Source organism: Canis lupus, chromosome 15, assembly GCF_048164855.1.
Source record: "Canis lupus baileyi chromosome 15, mCanLup2.hap1, whole genome shotgun sequence".
NCBI classification, from domain to species: Eukaryota; Metazoa; Chordata; class Mammalia; order Carnivora; family Canidae; genus Canis; species Canis lupus.
The window spans coordinates 58,449,476-58,466,150 of NC_132852.1; the positions used below are offsets into that span (position 1 = coordinate 58,449,476).

The 16,675-nt window shown below is 38.6% G+C and overlaps 1 protein-coding gene across 6 annotated transcripts in view; it reads left to right on the forward strand.

Moving 5' to 3' along the window:
- The window catches only part of CNTNAP2 (contactin associated protein 2), a 1,976,111-nt gene that overhangs the window by 888,282 nt on the left and 1,071,154 nt on the right, over positions 1-16,675 (forward strand). For all 6 annotated transcript variants that reach the window (XM_072777573.1, XM_072777574.1, XM_072777575.1 and 3 more), the window contains 2 exons: positions 3,369-3,512; positions 13,962-14,226. In XM_072777573.1, the coding sequence (XP_072633674.1) occupies positions 3,369-3,512; positions 13,962-14,226 (409 nt within the window). The remainder of the gene's footprint in view (positions 1-3,368; positions 3,513-13,961; positions 14,227-16,675) is intronic.

Here is a 16,675-nt window from a genome sequence, read left to right on the forward strand (position 1 = left end):
GACAAAAGGCCTGGGTTTGAGTCCCTTTTTGCTCCTTATTGGTTGTGTGACAGTGGACAAATCATAGTCTCCTTTTGGAAAATGGATGTAATAGCACATTTGTCATAAGATTATTTTTTAAAGATTTTATTATTTACTTATTTGACAGAGAGAGAGCTCACAGAGGGGGAGCGGAGAGGGTGAGGGAGAAGCAAGCTCCCCAGAAGCAGGGAGCTCAATGCGGGGCTTGATCCCATCACCCTCAGATCATGATCTAGGCTGAAGGCAAGCACTTAACTGACTGAGCACCCAGGTACCCCTGTCATAGCATTATTATATGAAGAAGCCATGGGAAGTAATAGAAATCACCATATATATCAGTTATGATTAATTAGGCTCACGTAACAGATGCTTGTTTATTCTCCTTCATTTGAAAGGTAACACTAGGCAGGTAACACTAGGAAAGGTAACTACCTAAAACATTAAGGTAACACTGGGCTCAAATGACCGGGTTATCAAGACTCTGGTCTCTAACCTTGCTGCTACTCCAGTCCCATTGCAAATCACCCAGGATGGCTGTTCATATTCCATCTTGCATTCCATTGGGAAGGAAGAGTGAAGAAGGTTGTGCTCTCCTCCTCTTTCGATTATGGTTTTTGGAGTTAAACACAGTCCTACTACTTTCATCTCAATAAAACCAAAACTTGTTTCAGAGAGGTGGGTGAATGCCATGTGTTAGCTGCACAGCAACGTGCACAGCTGAAAAGCATTCTTGTTTTCCTAAAGAAGGTAGGGAGAAAGGACGCTAGAAGTATCTAGCCGTCTGCCACATTTTGCAAACACTTGGTGGCTAACAAAATGGTCAGTATGATTACCTCCTCAGAGTCAAGGTTGTTATTGAGTGGTAGGATCATTAATAAGTCAGTCATATGAGTTATATGAATATCTGATGAATAATCCAACAATTGCAACAATTTTTTTGACTTTCTGAATAATTACAATATCAGAAAATATTCGTGGTCCAGGTATTTCATCCTACTGATGAGAATACATAATCAGAAGATGTAACAACCTAATATCATGTGATTAGGTACATTAGGAATTGGGATGTGAACCCACATCTCTTAGTTGTAAGGAAATCTGGTAAGTTGAGCCTGTATTGCTTCACTAGGGCACCTGTGATGATGAGGTAGGACATGTGCTAAGGGATGCTGAAAGCAGAGAAACCACAGGCGTGTTTAATCATCAGCGAAACAGAAAATGAAAGGCCCAAAATAAACTGTTCACGTGGAGAGAGAATGAGACAATATGTTTCAAATGGTATTTAGTAATAATGTTCAAAATGTGATGCCGCATGTCATTAAGCATAGATTTTGTTACCAATAACTAGGAAAGAATTGGTAAAATAAACTGTAGACAGGAAATACAACACTTAACATAATTATCAGTAATTCTTACCTTTGGTATTAGGTATACTTATTTGTACCTAATAAGTTCCTTTTAGTGCCACTTGAAAATATTTTCGTAATAATTCTACTATTTTACATTACTATAATTTTCCTTTTGTCATGTCCTAATTAATTTCTATATATTCTCAATTTTCCCTTCTTTCATATATAAACTCTATGGTAAATGATGCATAATGGTTGCTAACCATTATTAACAAATTTTATTTTAAGTGAGGTCTTTGTTTTTTTATATTGTGTCATAATCTATCATTAATTTGTGCTTTTTTTTTTTTTTTTCCTGCAAAAACTAAGCATCAGGATGCCATGACACTAAATAAAAGAACATAAATTGCTAATGGCCTCCTAGAACACAAAGATCTGTGCAGGGACGCCCGGGTGGCTCAGCGGTTGAGTGCCTCCCTTCGGCCTAGGGCGTGATCTTGGAGTCCTGGGATCGAGTCCCACATTGGGCTCCCTGCATGGAGTCTGCTTCTCTCTCTGCCTGTGTCTCTGCCTCTCTCTCTCTCTGTCTCTCATGAATAAATAAATAAAATATTTTTTTAAAAAATCTGTGCATTATGTTTCAAATATGAACTCTTGACATTCAAAAATGTCATAACTATTGCTTTCATTTTCAAAGCTTTATAGGAAAAGATAAGGATAACATTGAATAATAAAAGAGAAATAATATCTGGGTTATATATCTTGGTATTGCAGCTCTGGTTAGTATTTAGATTTATTTATCACTAATTCACTATTAGCAGTAAATGTCATTATGGCAATACGTATATTAAGTATAATTTTGTATTATAGGAAATTGATGCTATAGTACCGTAATTTGGCCAAAGATATATGGGAAAAGATATTCTCTCTCTCTTTTTAAAGATTTTATTATTTATTTGAGAAAGAGAGAGCACGGATGTACACAAGCAGGGAATTGGGGTGGAGGGAGACAGAGAAGCAGAATCCTGGCTGAGTAGGGAGCCCCATGCAGCCAGATCCCAGGACCCCAAGATTACAACCTGAACCCAAGGCAGATGCTTACAACTGAGCCACCCAGGCGCCTTGACATAATCTCTTCTTATAGGTGATAGTAGCCAGAGAATCACAGTCAAGAGCATCTATCTTATTCTTTAGGATTTAGAAGACCTATAATAGTTCCAGGCATATAGTGCTCAGAGAACAGCCTCCATCTCCTAATATATATTTTAATCAATATTGTAATAAGACTTTTTGAACTGTGTTTTGCATTCAGAATAAGTCTAGTGAATCTTTGACTTTAGTGGTCATTTAGATTAAAATAAGTCTACATAGGGGACGCCTGGGTGGCTCAGTGGTTGAGCGTCTGCCTTCAGCCCAGGTCTCGATCCCAGAATCCTGGGATCAAGTTCCGCATTGGGCTCCCCATGGGAAGCCTACTTCTCCCCCTGCCTCTGCCTCCCTCTCTGTGTCTCTCATGAATAAATAAATAAAATTTTTTAAAAAAATAAGTCTACATTGTACATAAGGTTTATTATTATATTATATCAGTGCTGGTTATCTCATGATGCCCAGAAACATTCATTAGTATGTCTATGGAGGATAAACATAAAAATGTGTTTTTAATATTACTTAATAAAAGAAGGTTGCTATATAAAATATTTTGAAACATTTCAGGAAAATTAAATACCTTTTGAGTGGTTACAATACAAGAGATTATTGCTATTTTCTTGTTAAAGTTATAATCTAATTGCTGGAATGATACTGTTACGCACATCTAGAACAATTTAATTTAATATGCAACAGATTTGGAAGGCAGAAAAAAATGTCTGTATATTCTGGGAGAAGTATAGAGAGCTTGGTTGTATAAGCAGTTTTGTTAATTATTAAGTCTAATTTATTGTGAATATTTTATTAAGTCAAATACAGTGTGAATGTTTACATTTTTTTCTTTTCTCAAAGATAACCTTTGGAGGCATACCTTTCTCTGGGAAGCCAAGTTCCAGCAGTAGAAAGAACTTCAAAGGCTGCATGGAGAGCATTAATTACAATGGCATCAACATAACTGATCTTGCAAGAAGGAAGAAACTAGAGCCCTCAAATGTGGTAAGATCATTCACTCCAAAATAGTCATTCATAGAAAAATCAAAGAAGCTTTGTTTTGCTGGAGTGTTAAACAACAGCATCATAGCATTTGCCATCATACTTGTATTGGGCTCAACAACGTAAAAATAACTTTAGAATTATCTACAAAAGTCTAGATAGTGGATATACTCTGAGAATAAATGATGTTTTTTTAATTAAATTAGCCTGCAGTAGATGGTAAGGTTTACATAGATGGGGCAAAGGATTTTGACCCAGTGTTTCTGGATTCCCCACATCAGAGGGACAGGCATACCTTGGTCTTGCCCTTTGTCCCAGCCGTTCAGCAGCCGGTAAGTTGGCATTATCATTTCCAGATGTCTTATCATATATGGCTTTCCATTTCTTGTCTATGATTTAATTCAGTATTTTAAAAGTGTGACAGCCAGAGACTTTAACATATTCATTTCCATATTTCCAAAGATAATTCATCCAGGTAAGTAAATAAATATACTTTTTTGTGAGAGCCTTAACCATACTAAGTATAGGCAGTTAAATAAGGATTGACTGCCCCTGGACAGTGAAATCTGTGACATAGAACCTAATAGTGATCTTCTTCTAGCTCCGCAGTGAGTCTTTTCCAGGTTTAACTTATTTCAAGGAGGAGAGCAAAGATTGAAGAATGCTCTAGCATACCTGCCTCCCCAGGACACTTCTTAGGATCACTGAAAGATATCAGCTGAAATATCTAGTATGTGTTCCCTATGTTTCTGCAAGAACAGGAGTTAATTTCAACCTGCAAGTGTTATTTGGGAGAGTCTAGGATTGCAGAGACCCACGCATTTGAGAGCCACTGGCAGCAGACAATGTTATGAGTGCTTACACTGTATTCCAAAAGAGCTCTGATGATCTGTTGCCTCACATTTGAGCCTGCGGTTTTCACAAAATGATTGGACAAATAGAAATCCCCTCTTGGTGGCACCTGGGTGGCTCAGTTGGTGAAGCATCTGCCTCTAGCTCAGGTCGTGATCCCGGGGTCCTGGGATTGAGTCCCACATCCAGCTCCCAGCTCAGTGGGGAGTCTCCTTCTCCCTCTCCCTCTGCTGCTCCTCCTGCTTATGCTCTCTCTGTCTCAAATAAATAAATAAAATCATTAAAAAAAATCCCCTCATGAATAAACAGGAGTTCAGGTTGGGTATGAAAATTATTATTATTATAAAATAATTTAATATGAATTTTTTTTCAATAATTCTTTTTCAAAACTAATAATTTATACTGAGTAAAAAGTTGAACTTTGAAATTATCTCATAAAATGTATTGACTATAGAGAAAAATAGTAGTTCCACTTAAAGGCAGCAGACACTGTGCTAGGAATGTTACTTTTATGATAGTCTGAGAATAGTACTACAAGATGAGTAGAGATGTTATCATACACATATTATAGATGAAAAAAAAAACCTGAGATTTTGCCTAGAAATAACTTTCCAAGATGACTGAATGGGCGTTTACAGTATGTGACCCCCAAAATCATGGTTTCCTTACATGCTATGATTTTCTTACCTAGAGCAGTATTAATACATATGCTCTTTTAAGCTTTGGATAAAATGGTACCAGGCTCCTTTTTTTCCCCCTCGGAAGGCATTGCTTAAGATAAAAAGGTACAGAATCCAAATCATCTGAAAACTTTCTCTCTATTTTGCACCTTTAAGAAGACGTGAAGTGTTATTTCTGCCCGAACCTCCCAGTTGGTCCTGAGATTTATTCATTAGACATCTAAACCAAAAAAGATTTTACTATGGAGACTCATTCCTGGAGCAGCTTTAACTACAAAATATATCATCATTATAAATGCTATTTTAACTTCAATAACAAAGATATTTAGTAAAGCATAAGTTATCTATAATTATATTTGTTGAAATAGAGTGAGCAGACATAGAATAAACTTTTAAACAAAAATAAATGTACATGTTAAAGTTTTAGGCAGGATAGAGACAAGTAAGCAACTCTAAAAGGATGAATATTTATGAAGGAAATTTGCTTTCAAAGATGTCAGGTGGTGATATTTCAGTGAAATTGACTCAGCACTCACCCTGGACCTACTCATTCCCTAATACTGGTTCACAACTTCCTGGAAAGCTTTCTGGGTGTCATCTGCAAACAGCCCCTGGATGCAGAAGGCAGGACGAGACAGAAGAAAGAGACAGATCACCCCATATTGATAGGTGGCAGGTTTAATAAGCAAGGGCACTTTTAGGCTTGTCTTGGGCAGCCACAAGATGAGTAGGTCTCTGCACCTGCATGCCAAATCTTAAAAGTTTATATAGAAGTCTTAACCAGATTCAGTTATGGTTAGAGGAGGCCTTAACCAGTTGAGTACCCAGGTTGGATAGCCTCAACACCATGTCTCTGTCTCCAGACTGTATCCTTGGTGCAGCCTCCGGGGATGGGGAAGGCAGATAGACTATACCTTCCCAGGACAGGGGAGGAACCTCCAAACTCTGAGTCCTGCTCATGGGTTACTTGGCAGTCATGTCTGCTTCATGACGTCCTCTAGTACCTCACGATCTTGACTTCTGAGTCATCACCTTTACGCAGAAAGGCCATTTAATTTTGTTGGGAGACATTCCCCACAACATGGGTATCTGATCAGTTATAACATCTCAATTATTAGGCAAAGGCAGTTCTTTTCATTAGTAAAAGTAAGCAGTTAAAAATTGTTATCTGTGAAGCTACAGTGCAAATTTAGTTTGAATATTAATTCAGAGGGACACCCTATAATTCTATTATAGATATAATGGTCAATGTGCTGAAATGGAAGAATGATCACTATAAAGCTAGATATCGTGGTGGTGCGTTATTGTGAAATAAATAAATAATTGAAGGACCAGATGGAAATGTCATCAAATTATATTCCTCAGAATATTACGGTGGGATAAAAGAAGTTGGAAGCAAACGTAGATTTTCAGAACCTTTTTTCCCATTTTTTTTTTAAATTGAAATTCAATTTGCTAACATACAGTATAAACACCCAGCGCTCATCCCATCAAGTGTGCTCCTCAGTGCCTGTCACCCAGTTACCCCATCCCCCTGCCCACTTCCACTTCCCCTTGTTTGTTTCCCAGAGTTAGGAGTCCCTCATGTTTTGTCACGCTCTCTAATTTTTCCATTCATTTTCCCTCCTTTCCCTTATAATCCCTTTCACTATTTCTTATATTCCACATATGAGTGAAACCATATGATGATTGTCCTTCTCCAAACAGTGGGTATTTGTCATTTATAATGGCTGAGGAATATCCCATTGTATACAGAGACCACATCTTCTTTATCCATTCATCTGTCGATAGACACTGAGTCTCCTTCCAGAGTTGGACTACTGTGGGCATTGCTGCTAGAAACATTGGAGTGCAGGTGTCTTGGTTTTTCACTGCATATAATCTTTGGGGTAAATACCCAGTAGTGCAACTGCTGGGTTGTAGGGTAGCTCTATTCTTAACTCTTTGAGGAACCTCCACACAGTTTTCCAGAGTGGCTGCACCAGTTCACATTTCCACCAACAGTGCAAGAGCGTTCCCCATTCTCCACATCCTCTCCGACATTTATTGTTTCCTTTCTTGTTAATTTTCCCCATTCTCACTGGTATGAGGAGGTATCTCATTGTGGTTTTGATTTGTGTTTCCCCGATGGCAAGTGAAGTGGAACATTTTTTCATGTGCTTGTTGGCCATGTCTGTGTATTCTTTGGTGAAATTTCTGTTCATTCTTTTGCCCATTTCATGATTGGATCATTTTTTTCTTGGGTGTTGAGTTTAATAAGTTCTTTATAGATCTTGGATACTAGCCCTTTATCTGACGGGTCATTTGCAAATATCTTCTCCCATTCTGACGATTGTCTTTTAGTTTTGTTGACTGTATCCTTCACTGCGCAGAAGCTTTTTATCCTGATTAAGTCCCAGTAGTTTATTTTTGCTTTTGTTTCCTATGCCTTTATAGCTGTATCTTGCAAAAAGTTACTGTGGCCAATTTAAAAAAAAAGGTGTTGCCTGTGTTCTCCTCTAGGATTTTGATGGAATCTTGTCTCACATTTAGATCTTTCATCCATTTTGAGTTTATCTTTGTGTATGGTGCAAGAGAGTGGTCTAGTTTCGTTCTTCTGCACGTGACTGTCCAATTTTCCCAGCACCATTTACTGAAGAGACTTATCTTTTTTCCAGTGGATAGTCTTTCCTGCTTTGTTGAATATTAGTTGACCATAGAGTTGAGGGCCCACTTCTGGATTCTCCATTCTGTTCCATTGTGTCTGCTTTTGTGCCAGTACCACACTGTTTGATGATCACAGCTTTGTAGTACAACCTGAAATCTGGCATTGTGATGCCCCCAGCTTTTTCAAAATTCCTCTGGCTATTCAAGGTCTTTTCTATTCCACACAAATCTTAAGATTATTTGTTCCTGCTCTCTGAAGAAAGTCCGTGGTATTTTGATAGGGATTGCATTAAACGTGTATATTGCCCTGGGTAACATTGACATTTTCACAATATTAATTCTTTCAATCCATGAGCATGGAATATTTTTCCATCTCTTTGTGTCTTCCTCAATTTATTTCAGAAGTGTCCTGTAGTTTTTAGGGTACAAGTCCTTTACCTCTTTGGTTAGGTTTATTCCTAAGTATCTTATGCTTTTGGGTGCAGTTGTAAATGGGGTTGACTCCTTAATTTCTCTTTCTTCAGTCTCATTGTTAGTGTAGAGAAATGCCACTGATTTCTGGGCATTGATTTTGTATCCTGCCACACTGCTGAATTGCTGTATGGTTTTTAGGAATCTCGAGATGGAGTCTTTTGGGTTTTCTATGTACAGTATCATGTCATCTACAAAGAGAGAAGTTTTGTCTAATTCTTTGCCAATTTGAATGCCTTTTATTTCTTTTTGTTGCCTGCTTGCTGAGGCTAAGACTTCTAGTACTATGTTGAATAGCAGTGTTGAGAGTGGACATCCCTGTCTTGTTCCTGATCTTAGGGTAAGGCTCTCAGTTTTTCCCCATTGATAATGATATTTGCTGTGGACTTTTCATAGATGGCTTTTAAGATACTGAGGAATGTTCCCTCTATCCCTACACTCTGAAGAGTTTTGATCCGGAATGAATACTGTATTTTCAAATCAAATGTTTTCTCTGCATCTATTGAGAGGATCATCTGGTTCTTGTTTTTTCTCTTGTTGATGTGATCAATCACGTTGATTTGCTTTATGAGTGTTGAAGCAGCCTTGCATCCATCCCGGGGATAAATCCCACTTGGCCATGGTGAATAATCTTCTTAATGTATTGTTTGATCCTATTGGCTCATATCTTGTTGAGAATTTTTGCGTCCCTATGTTCATCAGGGATGTTGGTCTATAATTCTCCTTTTGGGTGGGTCTTTGTCTGGTTTTGGAATCAAGGTGATTCTGGCCTCATAAAATGAGTTTGGAAGTACTCCATCCCTTTTTATCCTTCGGAAAAGCTTTAGTAGAATAGGTATTATTTCTTCTTTAAATGTTTGATGGAATTCCCCTGGGAAGCCATCTGGCCCTGGACTTTTTTGTGTTGGGAAGTTTTTGATAACTGCTTCAATTTCCTCACTGGCTATTGGCCTGCTCAGGTTTTCTATTTCTTTCTGTTCCAATTTTGGTAATTTGTGGTTTTCCAGACATGCATCCGTTTCTTCTAGGTTGCCTAATTTATTGGCGTATAGCTGCTCAAAATATGTTTTTAAAATCCTTTGTATTTCCTTGGTATTGGTTGTGATCTCTCCTCTTTCATCCATGATTTTATTAATTTGAGTATTTTTTTCTTTTTAATAAGTCTGGCGAGTGGTTTATCTATCTTATTAATTCTTTCAAAGAAACAACTGGTTTGTTGATCTGTTCTACAGTTCTTCTGGTCTGTATTCCATTGAGTTCTGCTTGAATTTTTATTATCTCCCTTTTGCTGCCTGGTGTAGGTTTTAATTGCTCTTCTTTCTCCAATTCCTTTAGGTGCAAGGTTAGCTTGTGCATTTTTTTTTCCAATTTTGCGGGGAGGCATGTATTGAAATGTATTTCCCTCTTAGGACTGCTTTTTCTGTATCCCAAAGATTTTGAATGGTTGTGTCTTCATTTTCATTAGTTTCCATGAATCCTTTTAATTCTTCTCTAATTTCCTGGTTTACCCATTCGTCTTTGGAGGATGCTCTTGAACCCCCATGTGTTTGAGGTTTTTTCCAAATTTCTCCTTGTGATTAAGTTCTAGCTTCAAAGTACTGTGGACTGAAAATATTCAGGGGACAATCCCAATCTTTTGTTATCAGGTGAGACCTGATTTGTGACCCAGTATGCAGTCTATTCTGGAGAATGTTCCATGTGCACTTGAGAAGAATGTGTATTTAGTTGCATTTGGATGGAAAGTTCTGTATATATCTGTGAAATCCGTCTTTTCCAGTGTAACATTTAAGGCTTTTGTTTCTTTGGTGATGTTGTACTTAGAAAATCTGTCATTTACAGAAAGTGCCGTGTTGAAGTCTCCCAGTATTAGTGTATTATTATCTAAATATCTCCTTACTTAGGTTATTAATTGATTTTATTCTTTGCAGATCCCACATTAGGAGCATAAATATTCATGATTGTTAGGTCTTCTTGTTGGGTAGACCCTTTAAGTATGATATAGTGTCCTTCTTCATCTCTTACTACGGTCTGGGATACTTTACCTGATATGAGGATTGCTACCCCAGTTTTCTTTTGAGGACCATTTGAATGGTAAATGGTTCTCCAACCTTTTATTTTCAGGCTGTAGGTGTCCTTAGATCCAGAATGAGTCTCTTGTAGACAGCAAATAGATGGGTCTTGCTTTTTATCCAGTCTGATACCTTGCGTCTTTTGATGGGATCATTTAGTCCATTCATGTTCAGAGTAACTATTGAAAGATATGAATTCAATGTCATCATAATATCTATTCAGTCCTTGTTTTTGTGGATTATTTCTGTGGGCTTCCTCTTTTTTATAGGGTCCCCCTTAATATTTCTTGCAGAGCTGGCTTCGTGGTCACATATTCTTTCAGTTTCTGCCCATCTTGGAAACCCTTTATCTCTCCTTCTATTCGGAATGAGAGCCTTGCTGGATAAAGTATTTTGGCTGCATGTTCTTCTCATTTAGGACCCTGAATATATCCTGCCAACCCTTTCTGACCTGCCAGGTCTCTGTGGAGAGGTTTGCTGTTAATCTAATATTTCTCCCTATATAAGTTAAGAATCTCTTGTCTCTCACTGCTTTAAGGATTTTATCTTTATCTGTGGAATTTGCAAGTTTCACTATTAAATGTCAAGGTGTTGAACAGTTTTTATTGATTGTTGGGGGGACCCCTCTATCGCCTGGATCTGAATGCCTGTTTCCCTCTCTAAATTAGGGACGTTCTCAGCTATGAATTGTTTAAATATACTTTGTGGCTCTCTCTCCCACTCAGCGTCTTATGTAACTCCAATTATACATAAATTATTTCTTCTGAGGCTGTCATTTATTTCCCTTAGCCTTTCCTCATGGTCTCTTAATTGTTTTTCTCTTTTTTCCTAAGCTTCCTTCCTTACCATCAACTTGTCTTCTATGTCGCTCACTGTTTCTTCCACCTCATTATTCCTTGTCGTTAGGACATCCAGTTTGGATTGCATCTCCTTTATTTTTAATTTTGGCCTGATTACATCTCAATTCTGTAGTAACAAAGTCTCTAGAGTCCTTTATCCTTTTTTTTAGAGCCACCAGTAGCTTTATAATTGTGCTTCTGAATTGGCTTTCTGACGTGGAATTGAAATCCATATTGTGTAACTCTGTGGCAGAGAGCACTATTTCTGATTCTTTCTTTTGTGGTGAATTCTTTTTCTAGTTATTCTGTCCAGTGCAGAGTGGCTGTATGAGCAGGCTGAGTCAAAAATATCAATCACGACCTAAATAAAATCCACTGTAGGTGATTCCAACAAGGTCAGAGACCAATCAATGAAAAAGAAGATCAGAACAAAATAAAACAAAAGGACCACTAAAGTGAGATACAGATTTTAAAACAAAGTAGTAAAAAATTAAAGGCCAAAACCCCAAAGAAGAAGAAAAGAAAAAGAAAAAGAAAAAGAAAAAGAAAAAGAAAAAAAGTAAAGCAGAAAAGAGAAAAAAGGAAAAAAAAAGTGTGGTGGGGTAACTGGGAGATGGTGCTGGTGAAGACATGGTAGTGGAGGAGAATGTAGTCTACCTGAGGGTCCTCAGGGTGATTCTCTTGCTTCTGAGTGTATTAAGTTCTGTATGTTTGAAAATGCTCAATCCCAAACTTATATAAACTAGCAATATTTTTGAAAGCCCCAACATTGACCACCAAACATAAACAAGATAAAAGAGGGGGGAAGAATGGGAAGGAAGAGAGAATATAATCTCACAGAATGAACCAGCATGGCATACCACTTGGGTCTGGGTCCATGCTGGTCACGTTTTAGGAGGTATTAACTCCCGTCCTTGCAGAACAAAATGAGGCAGAGAAACAAAAACCCCAAACAAAAACCCCAATCTCGTATCTCGTGTATCTCCGAAAATTAAATTGAATACATTGAAGGGAATCCAGAAGTGAAAAATATATCTAAGACAAGTAATTGTAGAAATATGAAACTCAAAAAGGAAAAACCTTAAAAATGAAGAGCTATAAAATATTGTAGTTAAGGTGGGAAAAAGAAAAAATATTGGAAATTTTTAGTCTGATAGAAAAAGGAGTTGTAATGGAAAAAGGAAGAAAAAATGTAAAAAGAGGGGCACCCTTTAGTTCTATATACTATATTCCCTCGATTTCCTCTCGGTCCTGGAGCTTCCAGCGCTGCTTGGTCCACTCAGGTGTGTGCACCTGGGGGAGCTGTCCCGCCCCCTGTCAGGTGCACAGCTCAGTGGGAGCTGTTTATCCTGTGAGATCCCTGCTCAGTCCCACGTACAAGGTGACACCAGGAGGGACAACCACACTGGTGGCCGCCAGCTGTCCAGCCCTGGAGTCAGCTCCCGCAGTGACTACCGCAGCTCAGTCCGCAGGGGTCTGGATGCTCCGGGGGGCAGGGGTGCTGACCTGCACAGTTGGGGGACCCCAGAGGCAGGAGAATCCTTGCTGTCCTGGGCCTTCCCAGCCTCCACCTGTCCCAAGGGGAGCACCAGATCCTGGGCTGTGTCCCCCGGCGCCCTGGGCTCCGGGGCCTGCACAGCCCAAGCTGCTCCCGGGGTGCCCCACCCCCTTAGGGAGCTTGGCCACGGGATGTGGTGCACTCTCTCCTGGGTGCACCTCCTCTATTAGTGACCCCGGGAACCTGGGGGCTCCTCTGCCCCTCCTGGGATCCTGCCCGAGCTCCCTGCTAAGCGTCTTTCCATCTGGGAAGAATCTGGGGTAGATTTTTAAAGTTCCTGCATCTCGGGGGCTGCGCTTTCCTGTCCCGAGGGCTCTTGCCTCCCTCCTTAGCCTGGCTCCTCGAGGGGGCCCCTCTCCCAATGGATTCTTTCTTATTTATTTATTCTCCATCTCCCTACCTTGTTAGAAGCCAAAGTCTTATTTATTTATTCTCCATCTCCCTACCTTGTTAGAAGTGCAAACCCTTCTCTCTGTAGCCTTCCAGCTATTATTTCTTTAAATCTCAGGTCGAATTCATAGGTGTTTAGGCTGGTTTGCAAGTTACCTAGGTGAGCTAGTGGGAACAGGTGACTTGGGGACCCTACTCCCCACCATCTGGCCCTGCCTCTCGATTTTCAGACCTTTAAAAGGGAAAGGACTTAAACACCAGAATGCAAGATTTAGTGTATGTGAATGGCAAATCAAATTTCTTCATACGAAGTAGAGGGAGTGTAAGAGGAAAGGAGTACTTTAGTTAATACAAATAATTGTATTATCATTACAATTAACACAAAATAATCTGAAATCACAGTTATGCTGATGCTGTATAGTTAATATTAATTAATATATATTAGGTATGGGATTAAAAACCAAGAATATTTGTCCCATAATATCAAATAATACATAACAACCAAATGACTATAATTCCTACTGGAACTAGTAATAAACGAACAAACACTTGACACAGGCCATCCAGAAAAGGACAGGTATCTCCTCCTTGGCTGATGCAACATCAGTAACAGGGGAGGGAGCAGCAGCTTTCTGCCCTTTTTACAAAGTCCAGTGGCCCACACTCATGCCCCCAACACAGGGACACATTTCATCCCATCAGACTGTCTGTTGATCCATGATAGATGGTTCTGGTTAGATCTGTCATCCTGACAACCAGCTGCTGAACCCTGTTAGACATACACTCCAAGGAGAATGATGCTTGGTATCTGGTTGCTGAACCCAAATCGTGCTCCTGCGTGTGAGAGTTTGGCATGAGCTTAGGGCCTGCTTTAACATTCGTAGAGCTGCAGCTCTGATTGTACTTGTCTTAAAGCACACACACCTTTTTTTTTTTTTTTTTTACAGGGAAATTTGAGTTTCTCATGTGTGGAGCCCTACACCGTGCCTGTCTTTTTCAATGCTACCAGTTACCTGGAGGTGCCAGGACGGCTTAACCAGGACCTGTTTTCGGTCAGTTTCCAGTTCAGGACTTGGAACCCAAACGGCCTCCTGCTTTTCAGTCAGTTTGCAGAGAATTTGGGCAATGTGGAGATTTACCTCACTGAAAGCAAAGTCGGTGTTCACATCAACATCACTCAGACCAAGATGAGCCAAATAGATATTTCCTCAGGTTAGTACTGTCACTTTGCTCTTTGCTCCTGAAACTGCTGTTGTCATTTCCACAGCTAGCCTTGCTTTTGTTTTGTTTCACTTTGTCTTGCCAGCTTTGCATGCTTGTGGTTATGTTTGGATTCAGACTTGTGAGATTCTTACTTGGCCGTCCAGAATGCTGGTTGAATCATAGAACCTTGGAAGCTTGCTCGGGAGTGAGGGGTGGGCAAGGAGGAAAGTTGGTTGAACCTGTCTCAGAGCGACAAAATTGTCTGTTCCTAACACATGCTAGTTCCCATTAATAGGGCAATGGACATTATTCTAAGTGGATATTTTATGTTTCAAGACAAAGAATGTCTATTTTCCTGACATAAGAGTGCCTGGTATTATTTGACTTCATGGACATTCACATACCTTTTACTATTAGTAGCAAGTATATAGTAATTTAATTATGACTTTAAAGATATATTCACCTGCTTGAGTCAAAACATCCAAGTGATCTTGCTAAATTTATGAAAATTTTCAGGAAAAACAACAAAAGAACAAGGGGTGAGTACAAAGAGGAATGACAAGATGTATGTATCAACTGAGGGAAGACTGACTGTCTTGGCTTAGCGGGGTAATTTTTTAAATTGACCTCTCAATGGTATGATAAACCAAGGCTTGGGTACTAATGTTGTTCCTTGAACAAACTTAGCAACCTTGGGATAGTCTTTGTTAATACGCTACCAAGAAAGCTGGGATTGCAAAGTGAGATGTTGCAAACAAAGAAAAATTTGTCATGATGGGGGACTGATAAATAGCAAAAGTTTTCATTAAATTTCTCTGGATGTTCCCTGCAGTAGTTGTTTTTATTTTGTGGAGAACTACTTGGGAATAGAAGATAGAAATAAGTAACATTGACTGAGCAGCTAGTACAGAGGTACCAGACACTGAGAAAGGAAGTTCATGACAAAATGCTCAACTGCATGACTGCTGGCTCTGATGTTGAAATACTCTGTGTTCATTCGTGACACCATATGTATACACCTGCCTTGGTTTCTAACATGTTATATTGTTTATGTCCTTTCGTTTCCCTGTGGGCTATCAGCTCTCCGAGGGCAGAGGCTATGTCTGTTCTTCTGTTCTAGCATATAGAACAGCACCTGCTATATTAGGGGTGTTCCAGGAATGTTTGTGGAGTTAACACAGTGGCCATTTAAACTAGTGTTCACTAACAGAATATTTCCTGCTAGAGGACATATGTGTCTTTTCATAAAATTGACTTTATGTTTCTGTAGGGCACGGCCACATAGCCTATTGCTTGGAAGGATTTAAGGAAGATATAGGGACCATTATGTCAGAGGTGTGTCTGAATTATTGAAATCAAAAGTTGGGACACCTGGGTAGCTCAGCAGTTGAGCATCTGCCTTTGGTTCAGGGTGTGATCCCCATCCCGGGATCAAGTCCCACATCAGGCTCACTGCGAGGAGCCTGCTTCTCCCTCTGTCTGTATCTCTGCCTCTCTCTCTCTCTCTCTCTCTCATGAATAAATAAATAAAATCTTTAAAAAAAAAAAAAAAAAAAAAAGAAATCAAAAGCTATTGTGAAATTCCTTGATATTTACTTTTTCTGTTTTTGCTTTGTTAGTTTTGCTTTCCTCTGAATGTCTGGAGTCAAAATGACTGATCAACCATATTTTATCACTACTTCCCAGTATAAATTCACCTGGGGAAATTTAGAGCAAATAGAAAATACCTGGAGAGACCAGAATAACACATAAAACAAATACACATACAAATATTTACCACAGTTGAAGAATATCCCATTAGATTTTATTATGATTAATGATTCTTTTCTGAGGACTAAAAACATGAAAATATAAGTATGAAGACCTTGCTCCCTCTTGGCATTAAATGAATAAACCCAAATCCCTGGTGGTTTTCCATATAATAGGAACCATTGTAATTGAAATAATAGGATCTTAAATCTAGAGATCAATAGACATTTACTAATTTAAGTTGGTCTACTTTAGGATTCTAAGATACTTTCATCTAATTTAAACCAAAGCCATGTTTATGAAAAAATAAAGAGAACAAAGAAGAATCCAATATGTAACAACTAATTTACCTTAATAGGTTTGCTTAAATATGATAAAACTGAACTCTAGAAATTTTTATGAATTTAGCCAAGAGTCTGTGCAAATTAAGAAAAACTGATGGGGAAGTTAGACATTTCAGTCACCTTGCTCTTAAAAACATCTTACTGTTCCAAATAATTATTTTTCCTATACACATAGTGGAAACCAAGATTGTATCAGTTATCATTGCTCAAGTTTCAGAAAGATTGTAAGTAAAAAAAATAAAAATAAAAAATAAAAAGATAAAAAAGAAAGATTACAAGTAAATATAGATGCACATACATTTTTAAAGTTATATCTTATACTCATTTAAACTGTGTTTATTAAAAATAAAGGAAAGAAAGAACAA